The sequence below is a fragment of the Danio rerio genome, chromosome 19 (assembly GCF_052040795.2).
Source record: "Danio rerio strain M-AB ecotype USA chromosome 19, GRCz13ab, whole genome shotgun sequence".
Lineage (NCBI taxonomy): Eukaryota > Metazoa > Chordata > Actinopteri > Cypriniformes > Danionidae > Danio > Danio rerio.
The window spans coordinates 49,366,875-49,394,315 of NC_141039.2; the positions used below are offsets into that span (position 1 = coordinate 49,366,875).

At 36.0% G+C, this 27,441-nt stretch overlaps 3 protein-coding genes across 3 annotated transcripts in view; all 3 read right to left on the bottom strand.

Moving 5' to 3' along the window:
* The window catches only part of samd12 (sterile alpha motif domain containing 12), a 155,189-nt gene extending 145,497 nt beyond the window's left edge, over positions 1–9,692 (bottom strand). Inside the window, exon 1 of the mRNA XM_087296131.2 lies at positions 9,041–9,692. Within this exon, the coding sequence (XP_087152257.2) occupies positions 9,041–9,104 (64 nt within the window). The 5' untranslated portion in view covers positions 9,105–9,692. The remainder of the gene's footprint in view (positions 1–9,040) is intronic.
* Positions 1–27,441, bottom strand: part of LOC148679877 (uncharacterized) — a 165,856-nt gene that overhangs the window by 127,648 nt on the left and 10,767 nt on the right. The gene's annotated exons all lie outside the window — the stretch shown is intronic.
* On the bottom strand, positions 15,121–21,873 carry abrab (actin binding Rho activating protein b). The gene is made up of 3 exons (NM_001003986.1): positions 21,805–21,873; positions 18,079–18,737; positions 15,121–16,465 (listed from the first exon to the last, which is right to left on the bottom strand). The coding sequence occupies exons 2-3, from the start codon at positions 18,672–18,674 to the stop codon at positions 15,982–15,984; spliced, it is 1,080 nt and encodes a 359-aa protein (NP_001003986.1). The 5' UTR covers positions 18,675–18,737; positions 21,805–21,873; the 3' UTR covers positions 15,121–15,981.

Here is a 27,441-nt window from a genome sequence, read left to right on the forward strand (position 1 = left end):
ACTAGGAAATACAACGTTTACCTGTGAATTTACCTCACAATCATGACGCACTTGTTTTCTTCATCCTTGAATACCTCTATTGCATAATATCCTGCACAACATTGTTCTGTCGTATGTAAAAGTACTTGTTTAGTTTGTCTTAGGTATGTATATGGCCAAGTATGTATTGTATACGTACAGTTAGTAGTCGATATAGTTAATACCACTCTGGTGTGTTACCAGAGTTATGTATAGGTTTAAAATGGCTCTTATGTCTGCGTTAACGTGAGACTCTTATCGCGCGAAAATAAAAATAATCGCCGTTAATCTATTCTCAAAGTTGTGTTGGGAGCTGGGTCTGTTCTATGCAAGCTAAGGTGACTTTAACCTTGATATTTTAGCGCGGATGTATACCTGACTGGTGAGCCGTCTGACAAGAAAGTGCCCTTCTGAATTAAATCAGCAGGATGCCCTTCTGGATCTTTCACTTACTTTGAAGACACTCCTGACTTACATGGACATCTGTAGTCTAGTTATTTGCCTTAATGGACAATAATATAATTAAGGGGTTTACGTGAAGTGCTTTCATGTAAGAGTTTCCAGTATTTTTGGGTGACTTTAACTGCAGTTCCACTCATGAACATTTCATTCATGCCCCGTGCCAAACTGGGGTTTTAGACGCAAATAAGGAGTAAGGACTGGTGAAAGGGGAGAGGCAGTGGCGCAGTAGGTAGTGCTGTCGCCTCACAGCAAGAAGGTCGCTGGTTCGAACCTCGGCTCAGTTGGTGTTTCTGTGTGGAGTTTGCATGTTCTCCCTGCCTTCACGTGGGTTTCTTCCGGGTGCTCCGGTTTCCTCAACAGTCCAAAGACATGCGGTACAGGTGAATTGGGTAGGCTAAATTGTCCGTAGTGTATGAGTGTGTGTGTGTGTGTGGATGTTTTCCAGAGATGGGTTGCAAGGGCCGCAATGGAAGGGCTGCGTAAAAACTTGCTGGATAAGTTGGCGGTTCATTCCGCTGTGGCGACCCCGGATTAATAAAGGGACTAAGCCGACAAGAAAATGAATGAATAAATGACTGGTGAAAGTGTTATGAAACGTAATGAGGCACGCCAACTGGAAAGAAAAAACGTCCGCATTTCACGATTTGTGCGTGTATGCGTGTGTCCTTTACTGATAGCCGCTTGTGTGGATCTTGTGGGAAAATATGGTGAAAAGTCCTACATGACGGTAATAGTTTGATTGGGTTTTTACTTCAATACCGCCACTAATATCTGCATACTCCACATGTCTTAATTCCATTTCTGTTTAGTTCAGTGATGACTTTAGTCGGATTAAGGTCATCAAAAATCGCCGTTTGGAGCTTATGTTGACCTATAGTTCAACATTCATGAATAAACAGCTAGTAAACACAAGTACATCTTATTGAACGTCATTTATTTTCATCTCCAATTATCAGAGTAGAACAGTTTCTCCAGCAGTTTGTGATGCATTTTGAAAACAGGAGATAAGCCCCTGGTCTAATGCGCCACCTGGCTTGAGAAACCCGCTCTCAAAAACGTATTATTTGGGTAGCACACATATTCTAAATGCTTTCGACACAATTCAAATGAGCCATTTTAATCTAGATTAATCTAGATTAATTACAAGATAACAGTGGGATTAATCTAGATTTTTAAAAAAAATCTATGCCCATTTATGTAGCTCTGTTGTCCTGCAAACATAACATTTTATTCCCATACATGTAGCAGAATGACAGTAAAGCTCAACTTGAACTTGTATATGTTTTTTTTTTCATGGTATTTAAAGGAAGACACATCGTCACCTTAGAATTATAAGGTTCTCTCTGCGTTCTGAATGATTTTGAGATATTGAGCTTCAAAGTTTTTGCAATCCATATAACAAACAATATGTGTGGAACAGTTGATGTTTTTTTTTTATTAAAAAGTCTTGAAATGTAAACAACTTACAGTATAAAAAAACACATCCCATAATGTAAATAAGATGTCATTTAATAAGAATATGTCAATAACTTAATTTTGACAAAAATGTTAGATAGAACCTTCTAATTCTTAGGTGACGACATGTCTAATATAATGCAAAGCGAGTCTTAGCAGTTTAACCAAGGAATGCATTGACTGAGAAACACTTTGCATTGCTCAGAAGTCAACTGCTCAGAGATCAGTCACAGAGGAATGCTTGAACTAAATGCTAAATGTGGGTCAAAAAAAAAGACAACAACAACAACAACATTAGAATGCATCTGACTTAAAAAAAAGTTAAATTAGTTAAAGTTCTATTAACAGTTTACAGGCGTCTTTCTCGAACTGGTTCACGTAAATGTGCTGCTGATACAATTTTTTATTATTAGGCTATTATCTAGGCGGCGACACAGTGGTGCAGTGGGTATCGCGGTCACCTCACAGCAAGGTCGCTGGTTCAAGCCCCGGTTGGGTCAGTTGGTGTTTCTGTGTGGAGTTTGCATGCTCTCCCTGTGTCTGCGTGGGTTTCCTCCGGGTGCTCCGGTTTCACCCTCAATCCAAACACATGTGCTGTAAGTGAGCTGGGTAAGCTAAGACGAGTCGCCACAGCGTGATGAACCGCCAACTATTCCAATATATGTTTTACGCAGCGGATGTCCTTCCAGCTGCAACCCAGTACTGGGAAACATCCATACACTCTCACATTCACACACACACACACACACACACTACGGCCAGTTTAGTTAATCAATTCCCCTATAGTGCACGTGCTTTGTGTCATGTGTCATGTGTAAACCCAACCAAACACAGAGAGTACATGCAAACTCCACACAGAAATGCCAACTGGTCCAGCCTGGCTCGAACCAGCAAACTTGTTGCTGTGAGGCCACAGTGCTAACCACTGAGCCACCGTGCCGCCCCAGTAAAATAACTATTAAAAGTAAAAGAAGTTTTTAAATATTGATAGTAGGAGATTTACTTATTGTCTTCATGGATCATGAGCTTTAGTTAAAGTTTTAATGATTTTTGGCTTTGAAGAAAAACCTTTTTGTATTTTTGGATGTTGTCATGCAACTACCCCTGCAATCAGGGTCATGTTTGATTTGCTATATACAGTAATAATCTACTATAATTACTATATTATATTTTGATATTATTTAGAACATCATCTACTTGAATTAAATGGATCAACCTTTGTGCAATAATCCAAATTTCAGATTTCTTCCACACTGACTTTAATACTGTTAATACATTTTTTCATAGACCTAAACAGCTGTGAACGAACACCTACATGCAATAGTTTTTACAGAAGAAAACATGTTATGTTTCTAGATTGAGCATTCTGGAGACATTCCTCTTTAAACACCGTTAGAATCAGCTGTGTGCAAACTAGTGACCTACATTTGGTTTTCAGACACAGAAATATATTTTTAACAATCTGGAAATAAAGCCACATCGACATCCCCATAGTTCTGAAACAGAACCATAAAATGCATTGAGTGAATATTGTGTGAGATTCAAGTGCGTTTGCCGATCCCTCAGGAATCATAACAACTGCAGGAACTGCCATCAAAACAGACACGCCTGTACCAAACCCCTCCCCCAGAGAATTATCAGTCTATAGCAATCAATGATTGGCTACCTTACTAGGAGGCGGGGTTTCATGCACCATATTGACCATTACACTCTTCCCAATTCAAAACAATACAAGCGACATGTCTTATGCATCCTATAGTCCTCTATACATACAGTATTATATTCTTTACATGGTTTCTATCATCTTCTATGCATAATGTACTAAACCCCCTACAATGTAATCCAAATCAATGTAAAATTATCAATTGTTTCAAAGTAGATTTATTTAGGTCATGTTTTGTCAAATTATAATAATATTGCAATGCGTGAATCTAAATATCGCAACGTCAGTTTTTAATCCAATGTCTTGCAGCCCTACTCATATAGAGTCAGCCCAAAAGCTGAAAAATCTTCTTGAAATATAGCTTGTCCATGCTTTTGATCAAAGATGAGAGTCTCTTCAGAAGTGTAGTCTGAAACATGCAATCTCTCCACAGTTTCTTCAGCGCTGCGCACAAATATTAGCAGCGTGTTGCAGCACATCAGTCTTTCCGCAGCGGCTGGGAGTCTCTTAATGTTTTGATCTCCAGTCAGTTTCAGGCGTTTGAGAATGCTAATGTCTCTGAAAATCCCCTGCGTCTGTGAGCGCTCCATCACAAGGACATTACAGTGCATTTCTATCAGAAAATGGTGCACAATCGAAAAATAGATTTCATGGGTACTGATTATTAATATAGGTCAAATTTGAGAAGGGGATCAAGCATCAAAGCAATAAGGGTCACTTTACAATAAGGTTGTCTTTATTTTATTTTCGGCTTTGTCCCTTTATAAATCAGGGGTCGCCACAGTGGAATGAACCACCGACTTATCCAGCACATGTCTTACATATTGGATGCCCTTCCAGCTGCAACCCAGTACTGGAAAACACCCATACACTTTTGCATTCACACTCATACACTACAGCCCGTTTAGTTGATCAATTCCCCTATAGCGCATGTGTTTAGACTGTGGGGGAAACCGGAGCACCCGGAGGAAACCCACACCAACATGGGGAGAACATGCAAACTCCACATGGAAATGCCAACTGAGCCAGCCGAGGCTTGAACCAACAACCTTCATCTTATATTTGACCCATAACCCAAACATTTGATCAATTTCTACTGATTAATGTTGGTATCATGCATGCCATCACATATACAGAACTCTACAGTGTGTTATAATGTGTAGACGTCACTGTAGAATCAGAAAAGCGTCCACTAAAGATGAAGAGTTCAGCAGAGCGTAAACTGAGCAGGCATCCAGCCGGCTAATACTGCTCTGTCTTGTTCATTCAGGCTCAGTTTCAGCTTATATGTCACGTCCCTGATGACCAATCATGAAGAAGAATGCAGAGTTTTAAAAAGCCAAAGCGTTTACACAAGAACACCCGCAGCCTGATTTGAGATCCACACTGATGATACTGCATGAGCACTTTGGACAATCATACTATAAAAGTGATCATCTAAAGCAGGGGTGTCAAACTCAATTCCTGGAGGGCCGAAGCCCTGCACAGGTTAAGTTCCAACCCTGCTCCAACACACATAACTCTAGAGTTATTCATTCATTCATTCATTCATTCATTTTCTTGTCGGCTTAGTCCCTTTATTAATCCGGGGTCGCCACAGCGGAATGAACCGCCAACTTATCCAGCAAGTTTTTACGCAGCGGATGCCCTTCCAGCCGCAACCCATCTCTGGGAAACATCCACACACACATTCACACACACACTCATACACTGCGGACAATTTAGCCTACCCAATTCACCAGTACTGCATGTCTTTGGACTGTGGGGGAAACCGGAGGAAACCCACGCGAACGCAGGGAGAACATGGTCTGATGTAAAGGTGCAGGTGAAGAGGAGAACAGCGGCGCGCCGTCAAAGTGTGGACCAACCAGGAGGGGGAACAGTGGATGCAGAACTAACACCCTTTGAGGAGAGAGTTGCCTCAATTGTGGGCGACACTTTCCTGTCTGGAGTAGTGTCCGTGTCTGTGGCAGACACAGAGGTATTAGAGGAACACTTTGTTGGGGCGGTATAGCAGCACCTCACCGCTCTTATCAAGGCAGCGCCACCGGCATTTTAGCTGACAAATAATTTTAGGTCAGTGCAGCTGATGTTTGCAAAAGTTGAGTGAATAAGAAAAAGCCAAAGGAAATAAGGATTTTTGTTGTTGTTGTTGTTGTTGTACTGACTTAAAGAGCTCTTATTACAGGTTTTTTTTAAATGATCTTCATGCAGTGTGTAACACAGCTCTGAGTGAATGAACACATCCAGCTGAGGGTTAAATCTGAAAGTGCAGCATGTTTAAAACTGTTGATTCTTTAGCAATATTTGACTCAGAGTCGAATAAACGAATTGAGTTGGGTTCAGATCTTTTGATTGATCGCATCAGAGATTCGGCTGAGGGAAATAGACGGTTAACCAGTTAAACTCTGCTGCTATTTTTGGATTTCCACCCTGATTTTGCCTACCCAAATTTAAAAGCTTCCCAAATCCACATGCAGAGGTGTAAATGCAAATATTTGGTGTAATTTTAAAGAAATCCTTTGAATTTTCTTGAAGCACTATTGAAAGTGTTTAAAATATCTGTATATGTTGTCTGTGTTATAATAAAAATTTTTTTTTATAAACTCAAATTTAAAAGTGTATCTTTTAGGTTCTGTGTGGTCTAGCGTGCTGTAATTAATGTTGGTGGTTCCTGCACATGTCCCTAACTGCATCAGAACGGCAGAGTCACTCTCTGTTTTCAAGAAACGACTAGAAACTCAACTATTTAGTCTCCACTTCCCTTCCTTATCTGCAATTGCCTCTCTGGCTATACCACTAACTGTACTCAAAAAAACCCCAAAAAACTAATGCTTTCCTTCTTAGACTTTACATACCTGAAACTTGCCTATACTTGACTCTTTAAAAACTTTTTCCATTAAACTTTGCAGACCTTTTTCAATCACAAAAAGCAACATTAAACATCATATGAAGGATAATCTGGATAAACACATAATAGGCCCTTTTTAAAGATTTTAAAGTAGATTTTAAAGTATTACTACTTGCATATGAATCACTAAATGGCCTAGGAGCTCAATACATTACAGATATGCTCACTGATTACAAACGGATCACTCAGATCTTTAGGATCATATAAACTAGAAACTTCAAGAGTTCAGTCAGAGCAGGGTGAATCAGATTTCAGCTACTAACAGCGCCCCCTGCTGCTGGAATCAGCTCCAGAAATGATCAGATGTGCTCCAACATTGGGCGCATTCAAATCAAGACTGAACACACATCTGTTTAGCTGTGCCTATACTGATTGAGCACTGTGCTACATCCGACAGATCACAATATTGTGTGTTTCTTTTCTTTTTCATTCTTTTATAACCTGTTTTGACACATTTTCACCTGTTTTTAATCATTTTTATTTTCTTATATTTGTCTTCTTTATTCTTGTTTATGTAAAGCACTTTGATTTGCCACTGTGCATGAAATGTGCTATATAAATAAACTTGCGTTGCCTTTTTATTAAGTGTAGCTACACTGAGTTTGGAGAGCACCTACTGTATTTCTGCGGGAACAAACCAGCAATCTGACACTATATATTTTACGATTAAGGAGCTCCACTGAACCATCTTCACTCCCTAAAGCTCCATTATGTGTAGCGATGTATATGTTTGTTTGTTTTTTATGTACAGGCCCTTAATGTAAAAGTTCTCTATTCTCTTGACTGCTGAGATAGGACATCTTCAAAATGCTGACTATACAAAAGTTCTGAAAGTGTAACTCTAGCTTTTGGCCAACACAAGTGCAAACCACAGTATCTGGTGCAGAGTGAGCCTCAATGCAAAACTCAATCAGCAAAACGATGCTTAAAGGGAACCTATCACGCAAAAAACACTTTTATAAGGGGTTTAAATACAGTTGTGTGCCAGCAGTGTGTGAATATAACCAGCTGCTAAAAAATTTATTAATTCTACTTTTTTTAATCACTTGATAAAAACAGTCTGCAGAAACACTTTGATTGACATCCTCCTTTTTGTACGTGTCATCATTGGGGGAAAGCCCCGCCCACTAGTGACCATCTCTCCCTTATTAGCATAGGACGTTAGTCTTGTTTTTGAATCTGCCACTATGCTGACACATAGGCATCTGTAGCTCCGCCCTCTTTAGAAAAAGAGCACAATCTCATTTGAATTTAAAGCGACAGTCACCAAAACGCCAAAATTAGTTGTCTTTACCTCGTAAAGATGTAAAGACAACCAACTTATATTCAAGTAGATATTTGTTAAACTAATTTCCATGACTTTTCCAAAACATTGGGGGTTTTTTTGTTTTCCCAAAACTTTTCCAGACCTGAAAAATGCCAAATCAAATATCCATGACTTGTCCTGGTTTTCCAAGACCGTGTATAAAACAAACTTAAAATATTAAATAGAGAAAACAAAAGACTAGTATAGGCTAAATAATTGAGATTTACTTAATATGATGAAAGCAAAGTTCCTTGTGCAAAATAATAATAATAATAACAACAATAATAATAATAATAACAATAACAAAAATAATAATAACAATAATAATAATAATAATAATAACAGTAATAATAATACTACCACTAATAATAATAATAATAATAACAATAATAATAATGATGTGAATAATAATAATAATAATAACAATAATAATAATAATGATGTGAATAATAATAATAACAATATTAAAAATTATAATAATATTAATAATAATAATAACAACAATAATAATAATAATAATAATAATAATAACAATAACAACAACAATAATAACATTAATAATAATAATAATAATAATAATAATGATGATAATAATAATAATAATAACAACAATAATAATAATGGATGATAATAATAATAATAACAATAAAAAATTATAATAATATTAATAATAATAATGACAACAATAATAAAAAAATAATAATAATAATAACAACAACAACAATAATAATAATAATGATGATAATAATAATAATAATAATAATAATAATAATAATAATAATTATTATTATAATAATTAACAACTTTGTCTAATTAATGTAACTAAATCAGGTATGTGTATTTTTTTAGTTAAAATAATTAAGATAATAAACTGTAAGCATACTTAATTTATTTAGAAGTGTTAGATTAAACATAAAGTAATTTTTATATATGACAGTGAAGTTAATTAGCTACTTGAAATAGTGAAATACCTGAATTTTCTTATTCTCACAGAGACTTAATCACGTAAATCTTGAGAGTTATTTTGTTTCAGTGTCGCTCTGTCTGAACACAACTGAATATTTAACGACACTAAATGCAGATCTTAAGTGATGTTAAGTCATCATTGCTTTATTCCTGACCTCACCAATCAGACTTAATCAGCCGCTCCAATGTTTACAATCGATTACGCGTCAATCAATACAAGTTTGGACAAACGACGGATCATTAAAGCCGATAAACATACCTCGCATTGGGTTTTGGATCCAGAGGATTCCTCCGATGAGGTGTGGAGACTGTCCTAACATCATGATACCCAAAACACAAACACCTGTCTGACAGAAGCGCCTTATGGAAGCTGATTGCCGTTATTATTATTGATAACAATAACACGCGCGCGCCCGTCCGCTGCTCCTCAATGGAGCGCGCATCGCATCTCAGAAAAACCTCGCAAAAAACACTGCTCTACACAATAAAATGCTTTATAATGAAGCTTAACACGCCGTGTTGTGCTCCTCTCAGTGCTTCAGATGATGTGAATCAGTGGGTGGACGTGCAGATGCTGAATGATGCAGATCGCCAATCTTTATATTGCATGAATGGGCTGATTTGCCGTCGTAAAGCCCATCTCCATGTTATAAGTATCCAGCGAAGAAGCAGGAGCAAAATCTGCGGCTGATCGGCAGCCAATCATAACCTCAACCTGGCTGTGCATGCATGGGGAAGTGCATGCGTGTGTGTTTATTTGTTTGTTGTCTTTTGAAACACACAAACATGCCCTTAAAGAGTGTTAAAGTCTTACCTTCTACTGCCATTGCTGACGATCCAGGAGTCCGTGCATTATGGGAAGGTAAAGCTGTTGTTGGTTGTCTGAACACCTCAGTCTCTTGCTTATTATTAACACTTGCATTCAAGCTCTTGTCAAGCCGACTGGGCTGGTAAAGCGTGAATTGGGCTCTCGGGGAATTGTGGGTGTTGTAGTTCCACTTTGAAAGTTGTCACAGGAGCTGAAAGCATGCTGTTGGACCTGTTTTAAACTATACTCAGATTTCAGAGGTAAAGTTGCTGTGTGTGCGTGTGCGTGTGCGTGTGTGTGTGCTTGGATGTAATAATGGATATAATAATAATGCGAATTATACTTGTTATTACTCACAAATTTACTATTAAAACAAATCAAATATGCTCTCTAAGTAAATAAATAGTTATGAATCACTAATTATTATACAACAATGTTAATATAAATATACCGCAATTCAAAAAAATACTGCAATGAATATGAATATACAAGAATATAATTTAAAGATATGATTTATAAAGATGCTAATTAAATACATTTTTGTTGGGTTAATTGCTTTAAATTAAATTTAAATGACTCAACAGTTGGGTTTGTGCATATTTGACCCAGTGCTGGGTTAATAATACAATCCAGGTTTTTGATCCAGCACATACGCTGGAAATATGCTGGAATACGCTGGAAAAGTTGGCAGTTCATTGCACTGTGGAGACCCTGGATTGATAAAAGGACTAAGCTGATTTGCACTATAGTGTTTTAGAGTGTAGAATACACATAAACTAAGCAACTCAGGCTCATTCTGATTACGTACCCCTACATACATTTCTGGAGAGCTCTAATACGTCCCAGGAGGTATGTTTTTTTTTTTTTTTGCAGTTTTTGTTTTCGTGAATCCACCGTAGGCCACTGTGTACGCTATTTTAGATCTCAAATTTCTCTCGCGAATGCCATTAACATTTTACATGGATATCTGTAGTCGAATTATTTGCCAAATTACTAAATGGTGGACTTTAACTGCAGTTTGGCTCTTACATTCAGGAAATTCATTCAAGTCCCTCGTGACAAACGAGATATTTGATTCGAGAAACTGCTCTCTCCCATGATACTGCATGCGGAATGAGAGAAAAAAAAACCTCAGCATTTCCCGGAAGCTTAGATGCACACGGCAGGTAGCGTCAGAAAGCCGCGAGTGTTATTCCGGTTACAAAATGCGGTGAAAATCCTACACGAGGTTAAAGTTTGGTTGTGGTGCTAACATGTTTACACTCGGTGTAATAGTTTGTTCGATACGAACAAACTGAATAAACAGAGCACTGGTCGCTCACTTACCAAATCTGTAGAGACAGGACAATCACCAGCAACTAGAGCCGCGTCTTTATTAAGAGGAGACTACAAGCGAATCCAGATCTCAGCGTTTGCAGATGAGAACAGCTCTCAGGTAAACAATGTTCCTCCTTAGACACGTAAGTTATTGTTGTGGAGCGTCGCGTACACTGTTAATCCACACGTGACTCCAGCTGAGCTCTCACAGAGAGAAAATGAAAACAAAACTTCACTGCAGCAAACTATAAAAGCAACACTTCACGCTTGTTTTGCCAACACAACGTGGCTTCTCTGTCGTCTAAACACTGTGACAGTAATGAATATTAATGAAGTTGCACAGTAGAGCGCGCTGATTGGTTTGAACCAAGCTTTACTCATGCATTAATGCAGCACACTTGGAGACATAAACACCTGCTGCTCTACGTAAATCCAGCAGAGGCTGTTGTCAACTGACTGACCAATCACCAATCACCCTGTTATATTTTTGTTTATTTAATTTTTTGCCTTTTGTTTTTGTCTTACACACTTTCTCAAATTGTTCTTCACCAGACTTGAACCCTGCCATCAAGGTCAACTCCTCTCTGCGTGTCAAATCCTCTGATGTACGCAGCGAGCCATTGGAAAAATTGGTAATAGCGGGAAAGCCGTCCATACGGAGGTAGGTGGTCAGCTGGTTTGTGCGAAAAGGAACAGCATCATACCTTGAACGCCTTGTAGCATTCATTTTAAAGACTAAATGCACCCAAACGTTCCTCTGGCTACATAGTTTGTGATCTCCAGAAATGTTTATCGGGCAACATTTTCAGAATGAACCTGTGCAAACCAAGAGTTTGGTACAGTATTTAAAAGTAAAAAGTTGGAATAAAGTCCACTTCAATGCTCACTTTACTTGCTGTTTATTTGTAACTGTTTGTTAAATTTATTAGAAATTCCTAGCCTCTTAATTTTATTGAATTAAGTCTGAAACTTATACTTAAAGTAATGCATTGGTTGGTTTATTTTTAACACAGATTATTCATATGCTGTGAGGCATTACTAAAGTGTGCATGTTTTGAAAACTTCTGTCTGTTGTGACACGAAACTAGAGTCAATCAAATTAAATGTATTAATCTTTTACCCACATGCAAATGAATTATAAAGTCTGAACACAATCACGCTAAATGATTTCATTCATTCATTCATTCATTTTCTTGTCGGCTTAGTCCCTTTATTAATCCGGGGTCGCCACAGCAGAATGAACTGCCAACTTATCCAGCACGTTTTTACGCAGCGGATGCCCTTCCATAATAATAACATGCATTTGGTGTACAAATGGTGAAATAAAATCAGCAGTACCATATTTAATAGATATTTAAACATTTAATGTATGTGAGTGCCGATTGGGCCAAATGCTTAACATTTATTATTATTAGTATTATCGTCATCATCATACTCACATCTTGGAAGAGATAAAAGCTGCCTGCATGTAAAAAAGATGCATAAAAAATAAACAAATAAAATAAAAAAACTGACAGGCCCACATTTAAAAAACAGCTCATATTTCCGACAGTTCCAGGTAGAGTTTTACACCACATTTTTATCTCATGATGCAGCCCTTCCTGTAATGACTTTTGATCCGCATTCCTGTAGATTACAGTCGGCTCTTGTCTTTCTGGTTTCCAGACAAAAGTCTGAACCAAATGATGGAATGCTTGGCATTACTTATCAGCTTGCTCACTTTGCTGTAACAAATTACTGTTCACAAAAGCAAAAACTCATTACAAATGAGCCTAGCAGTTCATACTGTAACATTGCTGCATGTGTTGTTGTGAATGTTACATATTTTAAAAGATAAAATAGTTTTGTTTTATATGATCATCCTGGAAAGACTAATGTTTTGTATCTTCTTGAAAGTGGACAACTTCCAAATGTCCTCAAAACCTTGAAAGACAATATCTGTGAATGAGTATGTGGGATTATGTATGCACTCTAAAAAATATGGGGTTATTTTTTCTACCCAAATCTTGGGTTGAGGCATTTGGGTAAGTTTTAGGGGTTATTTTCAGAGTCTTGGGTAGTTTCAACCCAATTCTTTGGGTCAAATCAACTCACAGCAGGGGCTGACTGGGATACCACATATTGTGATACTAATTTGTTTAAATACAATGAAAATAGTTTAATATAAACACAGATTCCTTGCGTTTTCAGATGATTAAAATGAGATTCATGCTCATAGCAGCCCTTAGTCAGAACTTTCTGAATTAAATAATTTCTTACTACCTTTTGTACACCTGTAAGCAAAGCTGCACATCCCCCACCGTACCTCAGTGATGCCTTGAAATTGCTTGGTCATCTTTTTGCAGGCATTTTTGGATTAAATTAACCTATTATTTAAGTAAAAATAACCAATTTGTCACAATTACCAGCGATCATATCCCATAAGATTGCTGGTTTGCACTAACAATAACCATGGACTACAAATCCGCCATTTATGGACTACATTTTCATACATGCACTCGGGTCACACTCACACATGCTTCCTCATCTAAACTGATTACATTCACACCACCTGAGGATTGTCAGAGACTGATTGCACACACTATTTAAGCCACACACTCACCCATTCAGTTTGCCGAGTCTTGTTAGCTGTATAGATGACATTACAAAGCGTTATTCCAGTCTAGTTTTCCTGTGTTTTCGACCTAGCTTTGTATTCTTGTTCTCCCTGCCTGCCGCCTGCCTTTTTGACCTCTTGCTTGTTACCGGTTACGATTCTTTACTACCTACACCAGGGGTCAGCAACCCGCGGCTCTAGAGCCGCATGCGGCTCTTTAGCGCTGCTCTTGTGGCTCCCTGGAGCTTTTTCAAAAATGTTTGAAAATGCAAAAAGATGGGGGAGGTTAATATATTTTTTTGTTTTAATATGATTTCTATAGGAGGACAAACATTTTAACATTTTCAAATGCTGTCAAAGTGTGTAGAATTAATATTTAATTTCAACATTTCTGTCAATGAAGATTTGCGTCATAGCCTACGACACACGTTTCTATCAGCAGGGTGGGATGCTAGGCAGGTGGCTGTTGTAAACAAACCAGGAGATAATAAAGCATGGAAAACCGTTCAAAGATGGTATGACATATTAGAACACCTATTTGCAAACTTTAAAAACAAACCCAAGATAATACAAAAAAATAAAGATATACCTTTCTCCACTAAGACAGTGAAGGAAAGGGCTATTAAAATGGTAGGTAACATCACCGATCAGCAAACCAAGGACATTAATTCAGTGCCAGCATACTCAATTGCCTGTGATGTGACCGATATTCAACGCGTTTTTTTGCAGGTATGTGAACTCTGATGGGCCGCAAGAAGAAATGATCAAATTAATAACACTAAAAGACAAGAGGCTGTGCTGAAGTGTTTTAATGACAACAAAATAAACACCAACCACCTGATTTCAGTGGCTATTTAATCATTAAAGCTCATTATGTATTTGTAGCCAATTTAGTCATTTTTATAGTAGGCTAATATAGCTACTATAGATACATACAGCATGTGTTTCCTTCATTATAAGGCTTATATAAGGCTTTACATTTTTTGTGGCTCCAGACATATTTGTTTTTTGTTTTCTTGGTCCAATTTGGCTCTTTCAACATTTTGGGTTGCCGACCCCTGACCTACACATATCTGTTTATACCTGTTGACCTTTGCTTGCCTGACGATGATTAAACCTGCATTTTTGGATCTTACCTTCAGTTGTCTATGTCACTCCTCGAGGTTACACAATTATTGGGTAGAAAGCCCTAATTTATAGGGTTAAAAATAATAACCCAATTACTTGGGTTAATTTAACCCCTGATGTGTTCGGTCCCATATTTACCCAGCAGTAGGGTTAAAAACAACCCACTTTGGGTAGTTTTTAACCCTGTGTTTTTAGAGTGTAGACTATACTACTTAAAAAAACACAAACACTGTCTGTTTTGCTCAAATATTTGCTTTTTCTTAAAAGTACAAAATGTACTAAATTCAGAAATCCAGTTTCATAATACCTGCTAATGCATGGCAAAGGGAAAACGCTGGTGTTGGTGCACTGCTCCCTCTTCTGGATAACTTACAGTATTACACACTGTGTGTCACTTACTGTACAGTACAAATAATAATGAACTCCCAAAGCTGCCCTGTTTAGCTTTACTGTACAGTGCAATAGTTAGAAACAACAACCAAAATCTGAATCATTTAAACAGTTTCTTATTTAAGTACTTACTACGTGTTCACACGAATGCATTAAACATGCCATCTCATGCAATGTGTGCACACACAACAACACACACACACTTATTACATGGCCCAACCCCAAAACCCAACCCAAAATTTTAATATCAAAAGACCCTAATAAAGCATATTTTTAAGCGTTTTGAATTACAAGGACACACCGACCTAAAAGAGTACAACAAAGTCTGATCCATTTCATTATACAACTTTGTGTCCCTGCAAACCACATGTACCTGCACACACACACACACACATGAGCTGAGAGAGCTCAGAAAACTCTGTCTGTAAACTTGCAAGCTGTACAGTACTGTACAATTTCGGCTTAGTCTCTTTATTAATCTGAGGTCGCCACAGCGGAATGAACCGCCAACTTATCCAGCATGTTTTACGCAGAGGATGCCCTTCCAGCTGCAACCCATCACTGGGAAACACCCATACATGCCCATTCACACACATACACTATTGACAATTTAGCTTACCCAATTCACCTATAGTGCATGCTTTTGGACCTGTGAGGGAAACCGGAGCACCCGGAGGAAACCCACGCTAACATGGGGAGAACATGCAAACTCCTCACAGGAATGCCAACTGACCCAGCCGGGGCTTGAACCAGCGACCTTCTTGCTGTGAGGTAACAGAGCTACCCACTGTGCCACCGTGACACCCTATGTATCAATTTAAGTTGCACATTTCCGAGGGGGTGCATTTTATGGCAGGGGTTCGTTTCTCAGCATAACAACGGGTTATTGAAAATGAAAAGTCCTTCTGTATTTACCCAATAGCAACATTTGTTCCTATGCATGAAGAATGAGGAATGAAGACTATATTAGCAAAGTAATAATGACATCATCATCTTGACCCTGCCACAGCATTTCCCCTTCAAAAGCCACTTTTCCATGCTTCCGGGCTCTCATTAATATTCCCACGACTTTATCGGAGATCCGCACGTATCTGTCGAACAGCTCTCCAAATGTCACTCTGGTGTATCCGTCTGGATCGGGGTCCGCCATGGTCCTGATGACGAAACACATATCGTCTATCTCACGGTGGATGTGTTTTTCTGCACGTTTGGCCCTTTCTGCAGTTTTACTGCCCTCTTTCGGTCTCCCGTATCCCTCCTCGCCCTTGTGCAGACGTGTCGACATTGAATATTCATAGTCAAAATCCTCACTGAAGGGGTTCAGCTTCTGATTGATGGTGTGCTCTGATGCCCAGTTTTGCCAGCGGCTTTTTAAGTTGCCCACAGTGCTGTATTTCTTGGACAAGTTGTTTATTTTGTTGGCATCCTCGATGTCCTTTTTGCCCCTGAAAAATATTTAGAATTTGAGTGTAAAAGTTGAACAACACTTGCTAAAGGGCTACTATGCAGTGCATTGAAAAAATGAGAACAATTCAAATCACTTCAACTTGTTATACCTAAACAAATGATTATAATCACTTTAATCTAATAAATGTAGCACCTTTAATGCATATTTCCTTATAAGGAAATATTTAAAAAGTGAAAACTTAAAAATTAAACGACCTCAACCTATCATACGTAATAATATTAATAGTAATAATATTATTAATAATAATAATAATAATAATAATAATAATAATAATAATAATAATAATAATAATAATAATAATAATAATGCAAATTTCCCCATAAGGAAATCTGTAAAAAGTGAAAAAAATTAAAATTAAAAAATTCCCTCAATTTATTATAAATTTAAAAAATAACATTAGTTATTAAATAATAATAACAATAACTATAAATGATCATACTTTTTTGTTTTATAATGCATATTTCCATAAATGGAAATCTCGTATATAAAAACAACAATTTTTGCTATATTTGTTATATAAAGTATGGCATATATTTTTTATACAGTATGTGAAATCCAAACATGAACTTGTTTGTCATATCTGTAATTTACACATAGTTGTTATATATCAGATTTCTATATGGAAACTAAGGCGCTTTACATAAGGAAACAAACAAGTATATACAAAACACACAACAATCTAAGATAAAAAAAAAAACTAAAATCAAAACAGTCAAGAAACAAGTGTAATGTAATTATGTAATAGTCACTTAACTCTTTTAGCTGTAGTAATTTTAAGTCATTTCAAAATTGATCCCCTTTCTTTTCTCTTCTCATTTAAGCATGCATTAGAGCCAAATGTGTTTCCATTATTTTGTGCATTTTTCCTTATTGAATAAAAACAAAAAACATATGCACATCTTGGAGTTTCCATCAAGCATTTTTTTGTGCAATATTCCAAAATGCACATAAAAATTGGTGGATGGAAACATAGTTAGTGTTATTAACAAGCCACAACATGGTATTTAATAGTATTTTTAAATCCCCCTTGATTTCACCTACAGTAAAAGTCAGAACTATTCGCCCTCCTGTGATTTTTTTTTTTTTCTTGTTCAAATATTTCCCAAACGATGTTGAACAGATTCAGGAATTTTTCACAGTATTTCCTATAATATTTTTTTCTTCTGGAGAAAGTCTGATGTGTTTTATTTCGGCTAGAATGAAAGCAGTTTTTAATTTTATTAAACTATTTTAAGGTCAATATTATTAGCCCCTTTAAGCAGTATTAATTTTGGATTGTCTCCAGAAAAAAAACAGTTCTACAATGACTTGCCTAATTAACCTAGTTAAGCCTTTAAATGTAACTTTAAGCTGTATAGAAGTGTCTTGAAGAATATCTAGTCCAATATCATGTGCTGTCATCATGGCAAAGATAAAAGAAATCAGTTATTAGAGATGAGTTATTAACACTATGTGCAGAAATGTGTTGAACAAAACCTGCTCTCCTTTAAACATGAATTGGGGGAAACAAATACAGGGGGGCTAATAATTCAGGAGGGCTAATAGTTCTGACTTCAACTGTATGTATGTCTGTAGGAGTCCAGAGCTTACCCAGGAACAGAGGACCTCTTGATTGCGACTGCAGACTCTGTATGTTCATTGCTCCTGTTGTTCTCGGACTCCTCCCGATTGGTTCCTGTATCCTCATTATCCCCATGATCCTGCTTTTTCTCCTTTTCCATTTCCTTCCAGCCCCGCGTCAGCTCCGAAACCATATTAGAGCATTTCCGGCGGCGTGTTGGAGACCCTTTCTTACTCAACATATTGTCCAGTTCATCCGTCTCCGGGTCCTTACAGATACGTTTAGTCAAAAAGTCAATTCCTGCACTCCTTTCCTGAACGTCCCTCGTCACAGTTTTTACAACAGGTGTGGTTTTGATGCGCGACTCTCCGGCGGGCTCCCCGTTATCCTTATTCTCACTTGTAGTGGTTTGGAGGGCTTTTTGAGAGAGTTTAATCTTTGCTGCTTCTTTTTTATCATCTTTGGGATCTCCTGCGTAACATGGTGCCCATCCGCTGGGCTCGCTGGACTGTTTATCTTCATTTTCGCTCACCCATTGCTGCCAGCTCCGCGTTAAGCTGCACACCATGCTTATAGTACGCAGCTTTTTAATGTTCTTGTTCGCTGAAGGCTTCCTTGCTGACATTGTTTACCTCCAGTTAGGACTGAGCAATATACCCTTTGTGCATCGATATCACAGTGTGTGTATCTGCAATAGTCACATTGCAAGATTAGATTATTTATTAAAGATTAAAAGATATTATTAAATATAGATTTTTAATTATTTATCCCCTTGAAGGGGACAGGAGGGAAAATAAGTATTGAACAGGTCACCATTTTTCTCAGAAAACATATTTCTAAAGGTGCTGTTGACCTGAAATGTTCGCCACATGTTGACAGCAACCAAATAAATCCACATATGCAAAGAAAACAAATCTAAGTTTACAAATGAAGTCCTTTATAATAATATTAAATGATACATAGAAAAAAAGTATTGAACACATGAAGAAAGGAAGGTGCAGTTTGGCAGTGAAAGCCCAGACAGCAGCTGAAATCTCTCAGCAACCCTATACCCTTCCTCAGCTGCTTCAGTCCAACATCTGCATTAGCATGTTGATGGAGAGAAAACCAGGGTGGACATTTCAGCAAGACAATAATCCAAAACAAAGCTAAGGAGACTCTCAGATGCATTCAGAGAAAGAAAATCAAGCTGTGGAATGGCCCAGCCAATCACCTTACTCGCATCCAATAAAAAATAAAGCTTGGATTTTAAAGACGAGACCCACAGAAGCATCAAGATTTTGACACTGTTGAACAACTCTCACCTGAGCAATGCATGAGACTTCATTCTCCATATGAGAGGCGTCTTTACGCTGCCATCACCAAGAAAAACCTTTTATTAAAAGTATTAAATATGTTTCAGTAGTTCAGTGCTTTCTCCTTACATTTACATTTAGTCATTTAGCAGACGCTTTTATCCAAAGCGACTTACAAATGAGGACAAGGAAGCAATTTACACAACTATAAGAACAACAATGAATAAGTGCTGTAGGCAAGTTTCAGGTCTGTAAAGTCTAAGAAGGGAAGTATTAGTAGTATTAGTATTTTTTTTTGGGGTACAGTTAGTGTGATATTCAGAGAGGCAATTGCAGATTAGGAAGTGAAGTGGAGACTAAATAGTTGAGTTTTTAGTCGTTTCTTGAAGACAGCGAGTGACTCTGCTGTTCTGATGCAGTTAGGGAGTACATTCCACCAACTGGGCAGATTGAGCGTGAGCGTTCGCGAAAGTGATTTCTTCCCTCTTTGGGATGGAACCACGAGGCGACGTTCATTCACAGAACGCAAGTTTCTGGAGGGCACATAGATCAGCAGAAGTGAGAGCAGATAAGAAGGAGCAAGGCCAGAAGTCACTTTGTAGGCAAACATCAGAGCTTTGAATTTGATGCGAGCAGCAACTGGCAGCCAGTGCAAACGGACTAGCAGCGGAGTGACATGTGCTCGTTTAGGTTCATTGAAGACCACTCGTGCTGCTGCGTTCTGGAGCAGTTGAAGAGGCTTGATAGAGTTAGCTGGAAGCCCAGCTAGTAGAGAGTTGCAGTAATCCAGTTTGGAGAGAACAAGAGCTTGAACAAGGAGTTGAGCTGCATGTTCAGATAAGAAGGGTCGGATCTTTCTGATGTTATAGAATGTGAATCTGCACGATCGAGCAGTTCTAGAAATGTGGTCAGAGAAGTTTAGTTGGTCATCAATCGCTACTCCAATCGCTACTGCCCCATCCATCTGGATTGAAAAGTTATGGTGTAACTCCTTCTGTCATTCCATTGTTAATACACTGTTTTATTTGTATGTTTGTATTGTTTGGGTTTTTACCAAAATCTGCTTCAATTCCATGTTAGCAGCTCATTTAGAGATATTATTCCCAAGAAAATACATGATGTGTTCAATACTTATTATTCCCGCTCTACATACTATTTTACATTTGGTTGTTCATATCCTACTTGAATACTGTTAGACTCCCCAGAAAACAAGCACTGTTTTTTATTTATTTTTGCTTGCGATTTATTATAATGTATGTAGATGCACTAAATAAAAAAGTCACTTGATCATCCCAGTCGATCGAAATGAATGAAGTCTTTCCAAATAGAACTATTCAAATCATCTGGTGAAGTTTACATTTAGTCATTTAGCAGACGCTTTTATCCAAACCGACTTACAAATGAGGACAAGGAAGCAATTTACACAACTAAGAGCAACAATGAATAAGTGCTATAGGCAAGTTTCAGGTCTGTAAAGTCTAAGAAGGAAAGTATTAGTAGTATTAGTCTTTATTTTTTTTGGGTACAGTTAGTGTGATATTCAGAGAAGCAATTGCAGATTAGGAAGTGAAGTTATATTCATATCGCTATATATATATATCACAGCCAAGACAAAATATCCTCCAGTTAGGGTTTAACAATATATCAATTGAGTATTGATATTGCAATGTGTGTATCTGCAATAGTCACATTGCAGGATTAGATTATTTATTAATGATTAAAAGATATTATTATATATATTTAAAAAAAAAAACATGATGATGACCATGCTGTTTTACATCTGATTGAAATTCTCCCTTGAAGACTGTTGGACTCCCCAGAAAATCATTGCACTGAAAGCAAGCATTGTTTATTATAATTTTTTTATTGCAATTTATTATAATATATGTAGATCCACTTTCTAGAAAAGGACTTGATCATGCTGAATAATCTAAATAAATTAAATCTTTCCAAATAAAGCTATTTAAATCATCTGGTGAAATGATATTCATATCGCAATGTACGTCGCAGTAAGACAAAATATCCTCCAGCTTACCTCCAGTTAGGGCTAAACAATATACTGTATCATTTGGCAATCGATACGGCAATGTGTGTATCTGCAATATAGTCGCAGGATTAGATTATTCATTAATGACTAAAAAGTATTATTAAATATAGATTTTTTTGGTTAATTCTGCAATCATGAGCATGCCACTTTACATTTGATTGTTTAAATTATGTACTTGATAACTCCCTTGAAGACTGTTAGACTCCACAGAAAATCACAGCACTGTAAACAATTATTTAGTTTTGCTTGTAATTTATTATAATATCTGCAGATCCACTGCACAAAAAGAGCTATTTAAATGATCTGCTAAAATTATATTCATATCGCAATATATATACATATATATATCGATATATATCGCAGTAAAACAAAATATGGCAATGTCAGATTTTTCCAATTTTATGCAACCCTACCTCCAATGATTTCCTTCCTCATTCGAATCCTCTGCTTGGCTTTTAAAGTGCCCCTTGTTGTGATTCCTGTAGTAAATTCTAGACTATGAGCTCTCCCTTAGACACCAGTGCTTTTGAATTGGGTACACCAACCCTAAATGGCACTGGAAAGTATGCCTGGCATTTCCACCGATCATCTTTCCTTGACACTTGTAGGATTGGTGGGGAATCGTGTTTCATCATAGACGACGGCCATCGCCGGGGTAAACAGGGTAAAGATGTCAGCAAGTGCTAAGCTTTTCCTAGGCGGCACAAATGTGTGGACAGCTACATAGGGCGTCTTATCTGGAAAGGTGCATTAAACTGATTTTGTCTCTTTAATGAAATCAATTAGGAGTGTTGTAAACTGCATTGGTGTGCACTGGTTCCCTTAACAGTGCATGAATAAACTGACTGAGTAAACTCAATGCCAAAATTAGAGGGAAAACGTACTGAAAGGTAGGGACGTAACAATTTACTCAACTCACGATTCAATACGATTCACAATACTGATCTCACACATTACAATTTTTAAACCTATGCTGTTGTTTTGTTTTTTTTTAAACAAAATTACATGAGACTTATAAGCACCTCAGGTATTTTAGAAAACATTGTACAATTCTGAATGTGCACATCTTTATATGCACCAGACACTTTCTTTACAACACTCCATGTTTCAAGAGTTCACACTTAGCTGATGATTGATTATAAAGCGTGTTTGGCATGCTGTTCCGGGGGAGAGCCCTGAGCTCATAACATGCTTGAGCCCGGGGCTCCCTCCGGTTTTCAAGGCGAGAGGGGAGTTTGAGCTCAGGTAGATCTTGAGAACTCCCCTGCTGTACACAGCAAAAATGCTTTTATGACTTAGATTTTTTTTGTCTTGTTTCTAGTCCAAATATCTAAAAGTTCTTAAAACAGCAAAGTTCTTAAAAAGTTCTTTCTAGACAAGCAAAGCATATTTTCTTGTTTTAGAAATAATATGCCAAAATGAAGTGAGTTTTTCGTTAAATCAAGCTAAATGATCTGCCAATGGGGTAAGCAAAATAATCTTATCACAAATCGAAAAACAAGATTATTTGTTGAGAAAAGGGGGGGGGGGGGAGGAGGAGGTGATGTCAATAAATTGGAAAAATACAATCAGTGCACAAACTTAGAAGCGACTGAAAGTAAGTTATGAGGGGTTGCCATTTATCGTAAAAAGATGTGTAATCGGCAGAGCGAGAGCATCTGATCTTAAATTCTTGGCATAGTTCAATTAGTAACAAGTACAATAAATAATACATTTGAAATAATACACAATCATTGTTTTGAATGAAGAAATCTCAAAGAGAAGCTCTGTCCAAAACAGAAGTAGACCATCTTTAGTAAGGGAAAAGGTGACACCTGAAGGAGACTGAATAGTTTTTGCTGACGTACACAGCAGATAGTCTTTCACTGCATCTGGCAGCAAGTGAAGACATGAAAGATTCGACAAAAATATAGTACAGCTGAACTGCAAACTCTTTATATACCACTGAAATGTGTTGACATGCAGAAGATTGTGTTTGTGCATGTTTTTAAATTCAGTGTATTTGACTATAAGGTGCTTTAGATGCATGACATCCATGTTTTATCTGTTTGTTTTCTGATATCATTGAGAGGCATTATTAATAGTAGGAAGGCAGCTGCTGTCTGTCAGTCACATGTGCAGAACTGTGATAGTGTGCATGAGTGGAAGACGCTCATTGAAAACTCAAACGTCAACTATGAATATATATATATATATATATATATATATATATATATATATATATATATATATATATATATATATATATATATATATATATATATATATATATATATATATATATACAGTATTTTAAAAAATTTTGAAACTTTATAAACAATTAATAACTATACATTAACCTATTAGAAAAACATTATACAGCAAACAAAAAGCCCAAAAGTCCTCGACAACACCAAATAATTTCAAAATTTAATAGATCTTCCATGTTTTTCTTAATTTTATTAATCATTGATCAAAGTAATTAATAAGACTTTGACATTTGCCTTTTTTAACCATGAGAGAGAGACATTTAATTTAATGTTCATTTAATTTAAAAAAAATACTAGGTGGCACGGTGGCTCAGTGGTTTGCACTGTGGCCTTAGAGCAAGAATGCTGCTGGTTCGAGTCCCGGCTAAGTCGGTTGGCCTTTCTGTGTGGACTTTGCAAGTTCTCCACATGTTGATGTGTGCTTCCTCCAGGTGCTCCGCTTTCCCCCACAGTCAAACAATGGAAGTGGAAGGGCATCCACTGCGTAATGCTGGAATAGTTGGCGGTTCATTCCACTGTAGCGAACTCTGAAATAGAGACTAAGCCAAAAGAAAATGAATGAATGAATGAATGAATGAATGAATGAATGAATGAATGAATGAATGAATGAATGAAAAAAATTACTTTATTCTAAACTGGCTTCAAAATGTGTACACAATTCACATAATAAGAAATGGTTAGCCTAAATTCATGTGTCTAATTTCTTGTTTATATTATAATTATTATGTTTTATCAATTTTTTCCTCTGGTATTTATTTTTCATTTACTGTATATTTTATCAGGTGGTTCATTTCGCTGTCGAGAACCCTGGTAAATCTCTGACTAAGACGAAGGAAAATTAATGAATGAATGTATTTTTATTATTAATTTGATTATGTTACTGTACGGCGGTTCATTCCGCTGTGGTGGCCTCTGAAATAAGGATTAAGCCGAAGGCAAAATGGATGAATGCTACAGTTGAAGTCAAAATTATTCGCCCCCCTGTTTATTTTTCTCCCCAATTTCTGTTTAACGGAGAGCAGATTTTTTTCAGCACATTTCTAATCATAATAGTTTTAATAACTCATCTCTAATAACTGATTTATTTTATCTTTGTCATGATGACAGCACATAATATTAGACTAGATATTCTTCAAGACACTTCTATACAGCTTAAAGTGACATTGAAAGGCTTAACTAGGTTAATTAAGGTAACTAGGCAGGTTAGGATAATTAGGAAAGTTATTGTATAATGATGGTTTTTTCTGTAGACTATCGAAAAAATATATAGCTTAAAGGGGTTAATAATATTGACCTTAAAATTGTGTTTAAAAAAATAAAAACTGCTTTTATTCAAGCCGAAATAAAACAAATAAGTCTTTCCCCATAAGAACAAATATTATCAGACATACTGTGAAAATTTTCTTGCTCTGTTAAACATCATTTGGAAAACATTTAAAAAAGAAAAAAAAAATCAAAGGGGGGCGAAAAATTCTGACTTCAACTGTATTACATATTTTATAAATATCTAATATGCTTTGGCAAACTGGACAAAATGTCATGCCAATAAAGCAACTTGAACTTGAAAGAGAGAGAAAGTACCATGCAAAATACATTTAGCAATTATATCGTGTATTTAAGCTAACAATTAAAATCAAGGTAATATCAAACACTGTAATCAATGCAAATGAAAAAGTAGAAGAAATGTGAGATCCTCATATTAAAAACTATTAAACATAAACTAGATAAATCTCAGCTTTAATCAATAACATGCATGTGAATCTACTGTACAGAGAGAATAAAAATGACGCATGCTTAATATAAAAATAGCATGTTGGTGTTTGAGAGGTGCGAGTGCGCTGAGTCTCCAGCAGAGGGGGCCACTGCAATAGAATTAGACTTTGAAAGGCTAAGAACTCTAAATTATGCTTTTAACCAAGCTTTTATTTAACATTTTGACAATACATACTATATATAATTAAAATATAATATAATATAATATAATATAATATAATATAATATAATATAATATAATATAATATAATTAATATAATATAATATAATATAATTAATATAATATGATATAATATAATATAATATAATATAATATAATATAATATAATTAATATAATATAATATAATATAATTAATATAATATAATATAATATAATTAATATAATATAATATAATATAATATAATATAATATAATATAATATAATATAATATAATTAATATAATATAATATAATATAATATAATATAATATAATATAATTAATATAATTAATATAATATAATATAATATAATATAATTAATATAATATAATATAATTAATATAATATAATATAATATAATATAATATAATATAATATAATATAATTAATATAATATAATATAATATAATATAATTAATATAATATAATATAATATAATATAATTAATATAATATAATATAATATAATATAATTAATATAATATAATATATTGTAATGTAATGTAATGTAATGTAATGTAATATAATATAATATAATATAATATAATATAATATAATAATATAATATAATATAATATAATATAATATAATATAATATAATATAATATAATATAATATAATATAATATAATATAATATAATCAAAATCAGGCCAAAATCAAGACGTCACATTTTGGTGTCTGCATCAAATTAAATGTACATAAGTAAATCAAGAAAACATTATATGACAAACGTCTGATCAAACTACATTAAATCATATTTTAATAAACTTGAAGGATAGTGCCAACGTTTACCGACTTCAGAAGACAATTTATGAGTATTTTGGGGCCAAACTGTGAACCGTAAATATAGTCAAATGTCATAAATTGCTCTAAATATGCCTGACTTGATTGTTTGCTATATAAACTAGCTACACTGGGTGACATTTTAATCTCTGCCTTCTATAAATCAAGTTAAAACTATAATATTGTCATAATGGTTTTGCTCTATTCTAATCTATTTCATCTGTGATAAAGCGATCATCTTGCATGTGTTTTCTGTAGATAAAAGCATCTAATAAGCTAACTGTGATGAATTGAACTGCGCAAAGTATTTTAGGAGATATTTTAGAAATGCCAAGTACCACTGGAGCAGAGCGCAATCATGTGCAGATGTTGAGATGAATGCGGATCATCCAGAACCAATGATATATGGGGTTCATCTGCAATGCAGGTCAAAAGTCAAAGCCCCGGATTCCCTTTGCGTTTCCAACTGCGGCCACATAAATGACTCTCATGACTTTCTGGAAAGCTCAAAAAGAAAACACAACTTCATTTGAATTGAAAAACGCTAATTGAAACACAACTCGCCCTCAATGCAGATTACATTCCTTCCGTAATACCTCATTTAACTCATCCAGTCCGCAAACATTTGTCCTACAGCAGCCCTCAGATGGTTCCCATTTCAGCTGATTTATTGCGTTCATCATTGGTATGGATGGGTACCTCATCCTAAAAGCCAGGTGTGAATTGACTACCCAAACGTCAGGCACGGCTGTCTGCACTATACACCTACGGTCCAGTGATTCCCTCGTCCAGATTTCCAGCACGGGCTCATTGGGATTATGTGCCCAGGCCTACATTTTTGCAAAACCACAAATTCGTGCCTCGGCATACATTTGCCTGCAGTTTCTGGATAAAACAAACGCTATGGGGCAAAATGAAGGTGAAAAACGTGTTTCTTTTCACACTACTGACATTTACAGGAACATATTATCGACAAATAAAGGATAAAAATAGCTAATAAATAGCACAAAATAGCTTTTTTTATTACCTTAAAATTTGCTCTTCT